Genomic DNA, 17,075 nt, shown 5'->3' on the forward strand with positions numbered 1-17,075 from the left:
GGGCGCATGCCCGAGTTCCTCGATGGTCAGGCAAAAACACAGCTGGTCTATGATCCTCGAAGCGAGCTGACGGTCGAATGACTGTCAATGTGATTTCCGCGAATTTCTACCGATCTGTTCGGAGCTGGCCGAAGCTGGCCGAAGCCATCGCAACGAACGCGCATCGGCAAGTCTACGAAAATTCGTCGATCGCTACTGTCGCGTAGTGTGAACAGTGCGAGTGTGCGTTTATGCGATGTAGCCTGGGGAACAACGCGGGTCAGCACGAGGATTTTGCCCTGGATAAACAAAAGAGTACCCCGTCAATCGACGCGTTCTTTCTTCGGTAAGTTTTCCACATCCCCCTCATTTATATAGTTGTGCTCCTAGACGAGATTTTTTTTCCTAACCTTTTGTTCGATTCGAGGCTCCACAAAGAGATTTAGGTCGCGTGACACAAGATCCCGTTTTACGAGCCTACCTCGACTCGTCGCGGCTGCGATGCGTCACACTCGGGGATTGTAACGATATCGTGTTAATCTATGCTGGAAAAATTTCCATCGAGTTTTTACGTCGCATAAGCACGACGTTTCGCGATCGTGAAAGAACATCGGTTCTCGGACTACCCTTTAACCTCATGTTTTTCGAGCTGCGCTGCACAAAACACCGCTGTTCCGCGAGCTTATCTCGAGCATTCCGCGAGATACGATATGCGCCTGGATCTTTCCCCTTTCATTTAAAATATAGTCCAAGTTCCACGTCGTTTTCATTTCTCTCAAGCTTTTGAGTAATACTGCTCGGATTTTTTGTGGATTAAAAAGCCATTATTTCGAAGCAATTTGTTTAATTTCGTACGATAACACAATTAAAAATAATTGGCGAATCAGACTTTATAAACTAAAGACAAAGACATTGTCTTTGTTTTTCTTTATATCTTAAAAAAAAAATCGAGTATAGCTCACATCACATATGTACTGAAAGTTATGTATATATGATTTTCTGTACTCAATATGGTTATACTGTTGCAATAGGTGAAAGAATTTAGATACTTTTAGATAATTATGCTTAAAAGTATATATTGTTTTTCAAGATGAAAGAAAAAAATCAGGAATATTTTGAATAGGATATATTTGCGTAAATTTAGAATGTAAATTTGTTATACTTTCCCTCTTAAGAGTTGTTCTCTTTCTCAGATGATTATATGTACGATAATTCTATTGAACAAACATGATTTCATAGTTATGTGTTTATCTCAGAATTTCAAGGCTTTGTGGAATAAAACGATCGCGTGCGTTTCCAAACGATTTGACAAGACTTTAGTAATTATCGAAAATTAACTAAGAAAGTTCTTGGAAATTATAATATATTAATCTCGTGTATTATGTATTACATCTTTCTTGCCGTATGCAAAATTGATGTAATCGCTCCGATCGTTGTAGCTTTAATTGTTATGCCAATTAACATAATTGGCTCACGTAGGCATCCATTAAGCTACTGCAGGAATAAAATATCCCCCTTTACTGTAGCGTATATTTACGCGCCAGTAAATCAAAGGAAATTAATCAGCAGTTTGAGGAACTGAATATTATCTGGAAAAAACTGTATATGTATATAGCTAGATAAATATATTTTTCCCTGAAGCAATGGCATTTTTTTTTTTTTTTTTTTTAATAAATTGCAATATAAAATTAACGTTATATGCGACGACTGTTAGCTTCGAGAGATCCTTCTTGATTTTGTAACTCGTCTTGGAAAGTTTCGATCATTGCCATTAAAATTGAAAGTCACGTATACATCGCTGTGTGTTTCTTGAGTGGTCATTTCATTATCGTGACAGTTACGTAATACATTTCTCGTAGACGAATATGAACCATGGTTCTCAATGCGACCGTCGCAAAATTTGGCATGTTTATTAAACTGGTATGTTTCAGCTTTGTAAAGAATAATATCGTTTTCCGAAGCGGCAGTGTTGGAATAACGCGATAAAAATCATCCTATTGTATATTTAAAATTACACTTTAAACAATGGGAAAGATTTTGAAATATATATCACGATAAACATAAACAATAAAGCAGAAAAGCATTGAAAGAAATGACGTCAAGTTTACGCGAAATGGAAAGACGTATTAGGAAATTCTCTCGTATAAATCTGACGTCAAAATATTAATGTCTCTTGATTAAGTCAAATGAAATTCTTTCGAGTTCTAGGACACGAGATATTTCATCGAGTTTTACGATCATCGCGGCAATAAATTTTTTTTATTAATCAAATCGAGTATGTATTAATATTTATGTCAATGCTGAATCGGCGTTTCAGACTTCCGATGCGCGTATGTATATTTGTACGCACGTACGCATATTTGAAAGTGCAAGTTTGCGATAATTGATAACTTCCCCGTTCTCGTGTAAAACGAGGATAAAGTGCGTTGCGCGCGAAATCGAAATGATCAAAAATATATTTATTTGTAATTTTCCCTTACGTTTCATAATATCTCATTCTCGTTGGGTTCGTGCTCTCTTCTCGGCATGAGGCCTTTCAAGTGCGTACGTACGTGAGAAAACCCACGCGTGGATCTTTATTTGGTCATGGTTACAAAGTATGCTCAACTGATATTTTGTAGAGAGATTAAAAACGATTCTGATTTTTACTCTTATTTATTACTGTGCAATTTTATATCTACATCAAGGTTAATTTATATAGACGGATGTAATTACATGTATCTGTATAATATTATAAGAGTGAGTGTATGTGAAATTTTCTACAAACGTATCGGTTCGTACGTAGTTTTGCCTGGTACCATTAGATCACGATCAGAAATTAACGCTGTAACAGTATTGTATTAAAGAACTTTTTGGACACCATCCAATGCCATTAAAAATCTCTTAATAACATATCCGGAAGAGATGAGCGAAAAAGACAGGAATGTTGTCAAGATACCTGAAATATCGAAATTGAAAAATAACATTTTAATTATTGCTTAAAAATGGCATTTTAATTATTGCTTAAAAATGGATTTTAATTATTGATTAGTTAACAGTATAAGAAAGTAAATATTATATAATGAAAAATTTTAAACTCCCGTATAATTAAATTTTGTTTGTCGAGTCTTGAAGGCAGAAAAACATGGAATTTCCAAGTGATTATTCAACTCGATTAGATTATAATACGTGTCAATAAAGCAATAAAATTTTTTTATTCGAAATGTAATAAAACTTTTGTAAGATATAACATGCAAATGCGCATGTGTTATAGTTATCGTTGTAGCATTGACTTATATAACTCGTCGAATCATAATAACGCATTCTATTTTTCTGCATTGCAGTACACATTTATATTGTTACCTGATTTTAAAACTGACGTCAAAACTTTATTAAAATACGATAATAGGTACGATAGTGCTTTCGTCTGTACAGATGATTATATAAGATATTTATCGATGTTTGTTTTATACCTATATTGTGCAAAAGCTCAAAACATTATGAGTAAATTATACTGGATCTTCCATTTATTATAACACACACACACACACACATATCTATATGTGTTTTCTTTCGATCAATGAACATTTTATTGTGAAGCCATAGGTAAATGCCATTAAGTTTCAAGCATAAAATATGAAACAAGCACATGAAAAAAGAATCATCGGTTTTGAAATGTAGGGCGTACTATGCTCTGATCTGACTGAGCTGTACCTAGATTCTCGTTTTTGCATTCGACAAATAATCTACGGTCACGAAGGTAGGCGTTGTGCAATAGTGAATTGAAGTTTCACGTGCCACGATCTACAATATATAGTATCGCATATTGGGGCGTAATTCAATAATCTGATTGTGAGATATATGTCCTATAATTCTCTCTAACAGCACAAATTCACGATAAACTTCATATTCTCATATTTCTATTAATAGAAATAAACGTAAGGAGAGAGACATTTTTTCCAAAAATACTTAAAAATATATATTCTTTAAAATGATAGATTAGATTTTTATTTCTTTTTACCTTTTTGCTCAATTACGTTGCGGGCGTGTTTAAATCGATAAAAGGAAAATAACATATCGGTGAAAAATCAAAATGTTGCCCTGCAGTATCATGCGGTGCGGCTCCTACAAATGTAAGGGTAAAAGGGTGACCTAGTGGCCGAACTATCGCGAGGAACGCCAAGACTTTCCAGCACGCGAGGGACCGTTTAATCTGCGCACGAGGATAGATGGATTCCTCGACAGTTTAGGTCGTATCGCCACTAGGCTAGAGTCGACTTGGTCATATCTAGTACCTAGCTTACAGATTCGATCGATTCGCGCGAATGAGGCGCCCTGCGTACCCGCAACATTCATTTCCGCATTTATACAACCGAACGGAAATGTGCCTCGTTTATTTAACGATTTGCTGTCGTCGATTATTAGCTATTTTTGATTAATCTAAATAAAGATATTCTTCTCGGTAAAAATATTCTTCTCGTGAAAAAAAAAAAAAAGAGAAAAACAAACAAACTTGCAATCTTCATATTTCGTATATGATATTTAATGCGCGAATTTATGCGATATATTTTTATACAAATTTTTCATCAGTACACATGCGCCAAAATAGCTTTAAAATATACAAATCCAATAATGAATAAATAATAAATATATGATTAAAAAACTGAAACTTTTCCGATGATGATGCCATATATCATACCTACATATATATGATGAGTTAACGAATACAAAGAAACGACGAAACGAGCCGTCTGAAATGAATAAACGATTGAAAATCTCGTATAACGGTACATGCTCTAGTTCATTGCTCCTTGGTGTCTGGCAATTCTGGTGCACGGCAATTCGGTGTGCCGGAATTTGCGATTGTAATGAGTTATTTGGCTGCATGCATGTTAGGATTGTTCGTAGTTTTCACGTTCAGATTCGTGAATCCAATCGAGAGAATTAAATCTCAAGCGTATGTATGACTGAGGGCAAAAAGAAATATAAGATTGATTTTTGAATCGCATTAAGCATTAAAGTTAAAACCCTGCATGCGATCGATATAAGACACTTTATCAGAACTTCTTCCGAAGGCGGAATATTCCGTGCATGACAAATGCTTTGCACTATCAACAAACGGATATCATTTAGTGTCCGGATATCTTATTGACATAATAAAATTATTAGAATGATATAGATAACGAATGGAAAAAAAGAGTCATAGTTTATTTTGTAACTAACGAATATAATAATTTTGATCGTAATAATAATTTATTCTATTGAACAGTCATATACATTAAAAAAGATAATTTATCTAATCATTAAATATTAGATAATTATATATAATAATGTTTCTTTTATTTATTTATTTATTATTTGTGCGACTAATTATTATTTCTTTATGAATAATAAACAACTCTGTTCCATTGTTAAATAAATCCATTGGCGATTTATGGCTTCATTCTTCGAAAGATATATAACTTGATTGTAAATTGAAAAATCAAATCGTATATTTATGACTACTTTAAGCAATATTTCAATATTTAATTAATACACGATGTGAGACGCGTAATTGCATTTTTTTCTTTGCTTATGTAAACGAACTCTTCCAATTTTTCAAGAGAAAAAATAATGTAGGAACAAGTAATTGGCAAATTTTTTTATGAAACTTGTTTTGCATCGGTGTGAGTTGCTAATTTTCCTACTTGATAAACGAGCAACTATCTCACATACATCAGATGCAGAAATGCATGATGGAAAATCGGTCTGTTGCTTAGGCAAGAGATTGATCTGCTGTAAATCTCTCGCAATAAGCTATATAGCAGTATCCTGCTGTGTAAACAACTCGCTGTCCACGTGTAGGTAGTTCGGCGCGATCTTATGGTATCGACAGTACCCCTGACTTTGAATTTGTCGATCTATATTATCCGGCCATATACTCCCTTCAATTTTTTATCGGAACGAAATCAAGGACGCATGCGATCGATAAGCTAAAAAAAACATAAGAGAATAGCGCGCGGGAATTCGCACGCTTAAGCTTACTTTACGACGAACCATAAGAAAGCGATTATCAATCGGTGCTGATGCAGTTTAATTATTAAATGCATTTTTATTGATCAAATACATATTTTTCAATATATATCATTACCATTTTAAGATACACAATGTATATAACCGATATAATTATAGACATGTTATATAAATCTCTTTCCAGGATATATCACAAGAGTAAATAAATATTTGATATCAGGAGATAAATTTTTAATTTGTACATTAAAGAAATTATTATTTTTTTTTTTTTTTTTACTAAATAAGTAAATTCCAAATATTCTTCCTATGATTTTTTTCTCAATTATAAGATTAATGATGTAGGAGGGATGTTAAAATTTATTTATTTGTTTATTTTCCAACGCAAAAAATAATCTTTTTGGTGTGCAATAAAATTAGATATATAAATAAAGGACAAAACAGAAGAAACAATATAAACATAGAAAAACATTCATTGAAAAAGAACAAAAAGATGAAAATTTCTATTATAAAGTATAAGTAATTATTTTTGTCATCATACATGTTTGATGTATGTAATTGAATTTATCAGACTGTGTGTGTGTGTGTGTATAAAGTGAACTGCTGAACTTGATGTGTCTGTTTCCGATTTGCATTTGCTGATAGTCAGCGATTTTTTGGTTCATTTTTGATTTAATGATATCAGAAATCTTTTTTATAGAAACTTTTTTTAGAGAGTAGAGCCGATTGGAAAAATTCGATTATTTTCGTGTAAGTCGAAGAAAAAACGCTCCTGGACATCACAGACTCAGAAGTTCATCGTAGGATTAAATTAAATCTCAAAGCAGCTATTATATAAAATATATAATATGGAGAAAATATGATGGCTTATCTTGTAAAAAAGAAAAATGAAAAATTAAACATATTTTTTTAAAGATTGATTATGATTTGTACGATAGAGTTATCGTATTTGCATGATAGAGTTATCGATATAAAATTACTGAAACATCAGTAGTATCTGATAAAAGAAACAAGAATCTGATTGATATGCTAATTTCTTTTAAATATGTCACAGTAATTTTTCAATTGGTCTAACATATATATCATGTGTAATTACAGTAATTACAGTTATTCTCCAGTTAACTTAATTCTGTAAAGATGATACCGAGATTTGCTAGGACGTTCACGTTGCCGAACGGCCCTGACCTTTACGGAAGTGAGTTCATTGAACCGTTGAATCTTAAGATGTCAATTGATCGTATGACTTTATAAAGCACAGTCGGTTTAACGAGTCAACTTTCTTATTACGTATCTCTTTACCGCTCCAGGAACGTGTCGTCGAATTGAAGAAAAGAAAGAGCAAAATTAACAATGCGCTATTGCATATATTATACGCGTATATGATTATATAAATAAATACTTAATAAATTAATATAAATAATTAATAATTTTCTGTTGCAGCTAACAAAAAAATGTCACCGTTAAACTCGTAATATTCAATGTAAAGGACGCGAAAGAAGAAGAGATAGATGAGAAAAGAATGGCGTCCACCAGCGGGCACAAGAGAAACGGCTCCAGCTCGAGCATGTTTGCGCACAAACGCACCGAATCAGGGGGTGGTTTCGTCGGTTACAAGCGAACCGAGGGTGGTCACAAACGTGCCGAGAGTATATCCAGTGCCTTTGGCCACAAACGATCCGAGAGTGGCCATAAGAGAAACGAGAGCAGTAGCGGTGTTTTCGGTCACAGAAGATCCGAATCCGGCAGTAATTATCACGCCGGGCATCGACGAAATGAAAGTATGTACGCGATGACGGGTCTCTATGCGGAAAGCGCCGGCACTGGTACCGACGATAATGCGGATCCGCTGCAGGCGACCAACGGCAGACTAACCCACGACACCGTCATAAGGTGTCACAGTAGAAATCCAAGTTCCGGTCTTGTGGATCATAGGTGAGGGAAACGGCTTTGCCCAAATTCTTTACAGCGATGATTACCAAATCAGGCGGCTGTTACCAACGCAATAGATACTTAAGGATAGACCTCTCCTTTTGACTCTTATTAAATAATTCGTGGAGAAAAAAATCATTATCGTCCCCTCCGTTTTGATCTCATTTTTATTCTTAATTAATTAATGTAATATATGGACATATTTTTTCACATTTGTCGATTTGTTTTTAAAGTATCATTCTCTGTCTTACGAAGCTGAGTCTATGTATTATTTTGCACCATTGTGCTTTCGATTCACTCATGCGAAATGTACTTTTAAGTTGTCGCTTCGATGAAGCTTTAGGAAATAGTAGTAAAATGCATATACGGCCGATAAAATTGCAATTATATGATCGCGAGAAACGGCTTAAATGGAAAGTGAAAGCACGTGGTGACCATGACATATATTGTCGTGCGTCAAGTAGATTTGCCAGATCACTTTTTTTTCTTTTTTTTTTTTTTTTTTTTGTGATTATCGCAACATACTCTCGTTTGCTCTACCATTTACTTTACGCAGTAGATTTCATCAGAGAAAGCTTTTAAGAGTTTGTTAAATAGGTATGACGAAAATCTCTTCGTCGCGCGCCAATAGAACCGATGAGCGACGACATAACGTCGAGATATTTATATTATACTTTCACCGCCGAAAAAGATATTGCAAGAGCGCAATAACGTCCATTCCATGTAATGCTTTGTGTAATTTAGATGAAGATGTAGCGCGCTTTATATCATACTTGTCGTACAGAAAATTTAACTCTATCTATGCTATCGCAGTTAGCGTCACAAGTTGCAACTGATATTTGTACACGCCGCTCCATTACAGCACAATGTATTCATGCTTTATTTTTCTCTTCTTCCTGTTATTTTTTCAGAGATTTTATCATCAAATGTCACAGCAGGAATCCAAGTGCTTCTATGGTAGATAGGTAAAGTTCATATTATTATTCGTTCTTACGCATCTAATACAATATATATTGTGTTGTGTATAACTATTGTTATCTAATGTTTTACTATATCACGTGACAATGCTTATTTGTGAAAAGAAATAGCTATTGCATATTAAGCAAAAAAATGAAATAATTATCTTTGTTTTGCAATGTATCGTTATTTGCATAGAATAGAATGCATTTGAATTATAATTTTCTCTTATCTCATTCACGTGTGACTTGTCATAATTTCGCGGTTTCTTTCAAACTTGAATTTTTATTACCGCTCTTAATTATCTATTCTTATATTTGAGATTTTTACTTATTCATTGTTTAATCTCCTTGAATGAACCCAGGACGGAGAAGGAGAGGGCTCAAACTCCGCCGTTTAATCCGGACTCCAAGGACTGTGGAATTTTAAGTTGTAGGCCGGCCTTCATTCAGAGATTTGCCGGAATAAAGGTATGCCACGCAAATATTTCTTGTACAGTTATTCGAAAGAAAAAAAATGTTTACGGAAATGTATACCAAAACATTCACGAAACAACATAAGATTGTTTAGAAATAACATATTACTATATATAAACAATCTCTCTTTCTCTCTCTCTCTCTCTCGACATGAGTTCATGTCAAGAACATTGTCACACTCAAGCGGTGAGTGCCGTTTCAATTTATGGTATCTGTACACGGATGTACAAAGCAGGCCTTGTGACTCATACTCATGTGATTGTGAAGGAGGAACTATACGAAGCTATATGTCAAAGTTACATTTAATACATTTCGAGATTAATGAATTTGATATTGCACAAAACACTTCTTTTTAAAATATAAAATTAATAATTAATTTATCAGTTAAAATAAAGAGTTGCTTTGTGGAACTAAAATTTTTATTTTCATGAATTTTCGTGTACAATTATCATAAAATTTTCGTGGTAACAGTTACTATAAAAAATCGATATAAGATAATATTTATGAGTTTAAGATTAAATTATATTTTACGGAACAAATTTTTATTTTAACTCACAATTAATTATATTATTATTTTTTTTTTTTAAAGGCTAAAAATTCTGTGCACAATGTCAAATTCGTAAATCTTGAAATGTATTAATTTTTTACATAGTTGATTCGTATAGTTCCTCTTTAGAACTGAACACAAGAATTTGATTCTAACATATTTTTGATACATCAGCATTTTGCATAAATAAACTGTGTACGCAAGACTTAATTTAAAATATGAAGATACTTACAATTGTCGCAACGAAATCATGTATCTATCATGTTGCGATCAAAACGTACAAATGATAAAACTATAGAAAGACTCTTCTCAAAGATTGTGTCATTTTTATATAATACCTCTATTTATATACATTGCGCGAATGTATATTTTTCCGTGTAATTTCCAAGTATTATGACACATGCTTGGAAATTATGTTACTTTATCTGCTTTATGTACACGATGATTTCAGGTGTTCGTGTTTCTCCTGTCGTTCCTTGTTACATTGCAACAAGCGCTTAGCTCAGGTTACATCAATTCTGTGATAACAACCATAGAGAAGAGATTTGAGATCCCGTCCAGCCTTTCGGGCCTCATTGCGAGCTCTTATGAAATCGGCAATGTTATCACTGTCATTTTTGTCAGTTATCTCGGCAGTCGCAGACATATACCTGTATGGATAGCGATCGGTAATCTTAATTTTACTTAAAAAAAAAAAAGATTAACAATTTTTATCTTTTGAATGTGGATTTTACACATTACAATTAAAAATCTAGCTAGATGTCTAATTTGTTGATTCGTGATTTCTTTCGTGATTTAGGTGCAGTGATAATGGGATTGGGATCGATGATCTTTATGGTGCCACATTTCACAGCAGAACCCAACTTGACGACAACCGCAAATCATTCCAATTCAGATAATATCTGTCGTGGCGTATCGTTACGTGAACAAGATAATATGGGCTTGGGTAAGTATTTTTACCTTTCAACTATTTTTTTACGAATTCGTAAAAATTAATGTTAGTTTTTATATAATAAAAGCATATACACATCTTATATTTTTTTTATACATACATCTGTTACTAGAAAATTTTTTAAATTAAAAATTTATTTTTTAAATTAAAAATTAATTTTTTAATCTTTGTATATCTATTTACAGGTCGACTTTCATCAGGGTTATCTTCACCTCCCTTAGCACCACACAATAATTTAAGAGGTGATAATTGTATACAGGGATCTCCATCTACAGCCGGACCTGTTATGCTATTTGTACTTGCTCAGTTACTATTAGGATGTGGAGGTTCTCCTTTATTTACTCTTGGTACTACTTATATAGATGATCATGTGAGACCAGAAAGTGCATCTTTATATATCGGTGGGTCTTTTGTTTGTTACATTACACAAATATTTGTGTGGATAAATAATATATTCGAAATTTTTATTTTAATTAAATTATTCTTTCAGGTTGTATGTATAGTATGGCGGCCTTTGGACCAGTTTTAGGTTTCCTTCTTGGAGCGTATCTCTTGTCTTTCCATATGGATTCGTTTTCTGGAACAATTATAAGTATTGGTAAGAAAAATATTTCGATGTATACGTTTTGTCCTATATATTATTTTTTTAGTATAAGTTGCCTAAATTTATATGTAATATAAATTAAATAGATCCTGGAGACCACAGATGGGTTGGTATGTGGTGGGGTGGATTCCTACTTTGTGGGTTACTCCTCGTTTTAGTAGCGATTCCTTTCTTCAGTTTTCCTAAAACTTTACAACGTGAGAAAGAAAAAATACGAATTATAGAAAAAAATAAAGCATTATCGCAAAAAGAAAAAGATCAGCAATCAAAAGAACCTAAAAAGGAAAAAGTAGACGATAGCGGTTATGGCAAGGATGTTAAAGGTAAATTATTGTTATTTAAATTCTCAATATTCGAAATTTCGTTAATAAATTTGTATTAATGCAGTAACACATGACGAATCAGAATTAAATGATCTTTAATCTTTTTTCTTACAACAGATATTCCACGAAGTATGTGGAGACTTGTTTGTAATCCAGTCTATGTTGTAACATGCTTGGGAGCATGCATGGAATTGGTAATTGTATCTGGCTTTGTAGTATTCCTACCCAAGTATCTTGAAACACAGTTCAGCTTGGGAAAGAGTCAAGCCAGCATCTTTACGGGTTCTGTCGCTATACCAGGCGCCTGTATTGGAATTTTTTTTGGCGGTTGTATGCTCAAACGTTTAGAGTTAAGGCCAAAGGGCGCAGTGCAATTTGTTCTCGTCTCAAATATAATTTGTCTGGTGTGTTACGGTCTGCTGTTTTTCCTTGGCTGCGAGAACGTAAAAATGGCTGGGACCACTATTCCGTACTTTAACAGTAGTACAAAGGGTCCTGAACCCTTTCAAGTAAATCTTACTGCCGCATGCAACTTTGGTTGTGAATGCCGAATGACGGACGTCGAGCCAGTTTGCGGAAATAATGGTCTGACATATTTTAGTCCATGTCACGCAGGTTGCACTGCCTTTAGTTCCAAATCGAATTTTACAAATTGCGCATGTAAGTCTTGTCACATATTGATGCGATATTTTCAAGTGATTATCTCTATGTGTTTATTGAAAGTTTTTTCTTCTTTTTTTTTTTTTTTTTTTTTTTTTTGTCTTCTAGGTATACATGGTAATCTAACTATGTTACCACCGGCTGCTCCAGAATTTGCAGAAGTGACCGTTGTGCCCGTAGCAACCGCCGGTCCTTGTACTTCACCATGTAGAACTATATTTCCATTTTTGATTCTCTTATTCTTTATGACATTTATTGTTGCTGTGACTCAAATGCCTCTGCTCATGATAGTATTACGGTAAATAGTATTTTTATGCCATAAATACATTTTTTTGTGACATATTAAAGTATCTGTTTCATAGATCCGTTTCCGAAGAAGAAAGATCTTTTGCTTTGGGAATGCAGTTTGTAATCTTTCGGTTATTTGGCTATATACCGGCACCGATACTATTTGGTAACTTGATAGACTCCACGTGCTTGCTATGGAAGAGCACTTGTGGAGAAAAAGGAGGTCGATGTTTACTTTACGATATTGAACAATTTAGATACAGGTTACATTTTTTCTTTAACCCATATATATATACACATAATATTTTAAAAAATATTTACTTTTATTTATATGCAAAAGCTCATTAAATATGATGGTTTCAGATATGTCGGCCTATGTGCTGGAATAAAAATTTTAGCTTTGGCCCTATTTTTGATTGATTGGTGGCTTGTGAGAAGAAGAAGACAAATGGAAGATCAACCACCATCTTTTACTGTCAACGAGTTTGTAGGATCAATCATCAGTCTAGATAAATGTGCGTAATGTCTACGTAGATAATTAGAATAATATATTTTATAATATATATTTTATAATAATATATTTTATAACTGTTTGAATACAATGTAACAATAATGTACGTTATCATTGCAGTATTTGAAGAGAAACCACATCAGAATTTAGGGGATGGTGATGCGACTTTACCGAGTTCTGAGATTGCAACACCATCTTCTATTTCGTCGCCTACAGAACCTACAAAGTCAACGAATCTCGAGGAAACAGGGTCGTCGAATCAAACGCAAGATTCAACCGAGACGACAAATCGCTCAAAAAATATAGAAATTGAAGTTCCCGATACGAGGCAAGCACCACTTGCCATACAAGAGCCAGATGTTGAGATCAAACCTCCAAGTGGTATGACGGAAAATCGCAACTGCGATGTTTAATGTTTATTTTATATTAGAAATTATAGAAATAAATATATCAAATTGATGATATGTATAAATTTGTGACAAATTACATTTACTTATTTTTTTTTACTAGCTAATAGATTTTATTTAAATAATACAGATAACAATTCACATATCCACATACCTATTTACATCATTTATCTCTTGTATGTTAAAAAGTATGAGGCTACAATGCAATAATACACAAGAAGAAAGCAAAAGTTTATATAGTATTGACATATGCTATAGAAATAATGAATTTAATTTTTTCTATTTATATATATATATATATATATATATATATATATATATATATATATATATAAAGCTATTATTTATTATTCAAAGTAATTTGTCATAAATTTTACTATCTGAACTGGTTATTTTTAGGAAATATAATATCACTAGAGAATTTTTACAATTGAGTGTGTGCGTGTGTGTGTGTGTGTGTTAATGAGTAGATATGTATAACGCATAAATGTAGCGTTTAAAACGTACAATCTTGAAATTGTATTATTAATTGCACATTTAGATTAATATTGTTGCTATGTGTATTGTTAATGAAAACAGATATATGCAAAGAGGATGAAATGCGGATAAATTTCTATTGTCGTCCGTAAGGAATCACGTAAAGTAAGCCTTGCATCATTGCAAGAAAAGGCCAACGTAATGACGTAATTGTAAATACGAAAATTCCTGCCTTAAAAAAATACAAGACTATAGACAAATGTATATTTAAAAGTAATGAACTAAGTACACACCACATACAAAACTAACGATCTATATATCACTAGTGCAGAGCAAAAATTACAATTTATTTTATAACTAGAATTAGGTTTCTCGAAACCAATAGTCAATTTAGCGTAGCGAGATAAATAACGAAGATTAGTAATGAATTATGATTAACTTCTATTATTGAACAACGCATTAATTTGTATCTTATATTTTCTGTAGATAGATGTAATCGTAAAATCGCGCATATAAGATAAGTTGCATATGATCTCTTATCCTGTTTCCTTTCACTTTTTTTTCAATTTAATCAATTTTTTATTCCATAATCTCAATAGAATTTTATAAAGTATGTTTCCAGAGAGAGAGAGAGAGAGAGAGAGAGAGAGAGAGAAGGAAGTGAACATATAAGTCATCTTATATGATATAAATGATGATTTCAAGCAACGAAGTTGGTATTCTTATTTGTACATTGTGGCTCGGTAAATCAAAGATTATAATTGGGATTAATATTACTATCTTGTGTTTTGAATCATTCTGGCTTTACATAGAAAACTCACTCTGAGAGTCTACGAGGAGTCTATTTGCTTCGTACCTGCTGACAATCTCTTGAATCAATTGAATCGATATACACAAAAGAAACTATATAAAATTACTCAGGAATGAAATTCTATAGAGAGTAGGGGCACCTTTAATTTAACTCAACAAAATAAAGAATTCATGCGAAATACGAGATATATACTAAGAAAAATAAAATGAGATTATATTATAAAAGAAATATAAATATTGTTTTATTGCACAGTGGGATTCTAAAATATATGATGTGAAATATAGAGTACTGAGCCCTAAATAAATCACATTAAATCGATTTAATTACAATTGCTTTTTGCGCATATGTTTACTGATCAATTGGGATACTTCTTTATATGCTATTCGCTTTGATGATAAATACAGTCAATAGTATTGTGCTGCTCTATAGAAGGATAGTTTCATGCATTTTCTCATTTTATCTGCTTGACTCGTCACTGTCAATTTTTCAAATAGTAATACACATTATATTTTAGAAGCAATTTTCAGATTTAATGTAAACTTCATCAAAGTTGACCGTTCGTATCAGTTTGGTAACAGCGATGATCTCTGTGCACACGCATGTGTGCGTATATGTGTGTGTATGTATGTGTGCGTGTTGTGTGTGTGCGTGCGTGTGTGCGTGCGTACGTATAAAACGATATTATATATATATAAATAATATATATATATATATATATATAATATTAATTAAACACTTACATATATCTACTTTGTGATATAAACTTCTTCCGAACGGTAATCTTTGAAGAAGATTGTAGAGAATAATATCAAGTGCTGTGAATAGAGGGAAAAATACACATATTAAATCAAATTTAATTCAATTAACATGCCGATAAGAACGGATGCGAATTAGCATCATATCTTCTTATCCCAAGCAACTATACTGTAAATGATTAATGATTTATATTGAAAAAAATCTGAAAGAAGAATTACATCATAATCTTATTTGTGAGGTTGCCATGATAAAACGATATTTCTATGCGTATGAGAAAGAGGACACGAGACGTATAATCAATTTAAAAGATATATCGATTCGCGTGTAGTTTATAATATACGCGTAATCATATACATGTAATCTATAATTTATTTATAGATTTATAACAATGTTACTTAAATACTTTTGTAAGAATTTTTCGCTCCTTTACATTGATGTTTTTAGATAATGATATGACACTAACAATTCCTATGATTACTGAACTTTTAACTGTATCATTACTTTCAATTTTAGTAATTATTTTTTCCTTTAGCCTCACGATCAATATTAGTTTTATGATTACCATATTGTATTACTATTATTATCATCATTATATTATTAGTAATATTACAAATACTACTACACACTACCACTATTATTGCTAAGATAACTATCGCACTTTATTTTTAATTTTATATAAGTTTTTTCGTTTAGTTTAACTTATTTTTTTGTTACAATCAGTAGAATTCCTACATGTAACATTCCGGATGGTAAATAAAATAAACCATTTTATAAACAAGATATATCTCTGCGCGCGCGCAAGTGTGTGTGTGTGTGTGTGTGTGTGTATGCGCGCTTGTGTCTTAGTATGATTAAGTGAATGATTGAGTATTTACTAAAGTTTGTAGTATGTATGTACATACGTATGTTCAATTAAAAAACTGTTATGTACATATGATTATTACAATAACGTAAGCTGCTTATATAGATAATGTATTTTTTGTAGGGACCATAATATATGAGCGAAGTATATAATGTTATGATTAGTATTAATGATACAAACTAATAATTAATTCTCTGTCACATTTGTGTGAAAGCAATATGCGATTACTTGAGATACAGAAGTATAGTGAAGAACAAGGAAAGTCAAGGTGATGAAAATAAATATTATTTACATTTCTCTTTGATGAATCATCTTCGATAATTATAATTGTATGAATTAATACAATTTTTATTAAATACATTGATTTTCAAGCATTATAGGATACTTGACGAGGAATATATTAAGTAAAGAACATAAACAGTGTGGAACATTTTAGAAATTTAAATCCAGAGAATTTTTTTTTTTTTGCTTCAAAACATAGAAAAGAAAATATCGCAAATTGAGATTTGCCTTAAAATAGAAAGATTAAACAACATTTTCTCTCTTTT

The 17,075-nt window shown here is 32.4% G+C and overlaps 1 protein-coding gene across 2 annotated transcripts; it reads left to right on the forward strand.

Annotated features, from left to right (window-relative positions):
• The first annotated feature begins 4 nt into the window (after window positions 1-4).
• LOC140662860 (solute carrier organic anion transporter family member 3A1-like) lies at window positions 5-13,673 on the forward strand. 2 transcript variants are annotated; one of them, XM_072886529.1, is made up of 14 exons: window positions 9-325; window positions 7,408-7,899; window positions 8,808-8,861; window positions 9,218-9,323; window positions 10,328-10,544; window positions 10,676-10,822; window positions 11,014-11,229; window positions 11,319-11,426; window positions 11,519-11,755; window positions 11,873-12,415; window positions 12,524-12,713; window positions 12,778-12,966; window positions 13,067-13,218; window positions 13,335-13,673. In XM_072886529.1, exons 2-14 carry the CDS (start codon window positions 7,487-7,489, stop codon window positions 13,625-13,627), a joined length of 2,865 nt encoding a protein of 954 aa, XP_072742630.1. In that variant the 5' UTR covers window positions 9-325; window positions 7,408-7,486; the 3' UTR covers window positions 13,628-13,673. The 2 variants fall into 2 exon arrangements, with proteins under 2 accessions (XP_072742629.1, XP_072742630.1); XM_072886528.1 differs by having other exon boundaries at window positions 5-325; window positions 11,873-12,713.
• Window positions 13,674-17,075: the final 3,402 nt, after the last annotated feature.

Source organism: Anoplolepis gracilipes, chromosome 2 (assembly GCF_047496725.1).
Source record: "Anoplolepis gracilipes chromosome 2, ASM4749672v1, whole genome shotgun sequence".
Taxonomy (NCBI): domain Eukaryota; kingdom Metazoa; phylum Arthropoda; class Insecta; order Hymenoptera; family Formicidae; genus Anoplolepis; species Anoplolepis gracilipes.

Coding starts and splice junctions, on each gene's coding strand:
- LOC140662860 (XM_072886528.1), top strand. CDS start 7,487: ATGGCGTCCACCAGCGGGCACAAGAGAAACGGCTCCAGCTCGAGCATG. Junction 7,900..8,807: donor TCCGGTCTTGTGGATCATAG/GTGAGGGAAACG, acceptor TTATTTTTTCAG/AGATTTTATCATCAAATGTC. Junction 11,756..11,872: donor TTATGGCAAGGATGTTAAAG/GTAAATTATTGT, acceptor TTCTTACAACAG/ATATTCCACGAAGTATGTGG.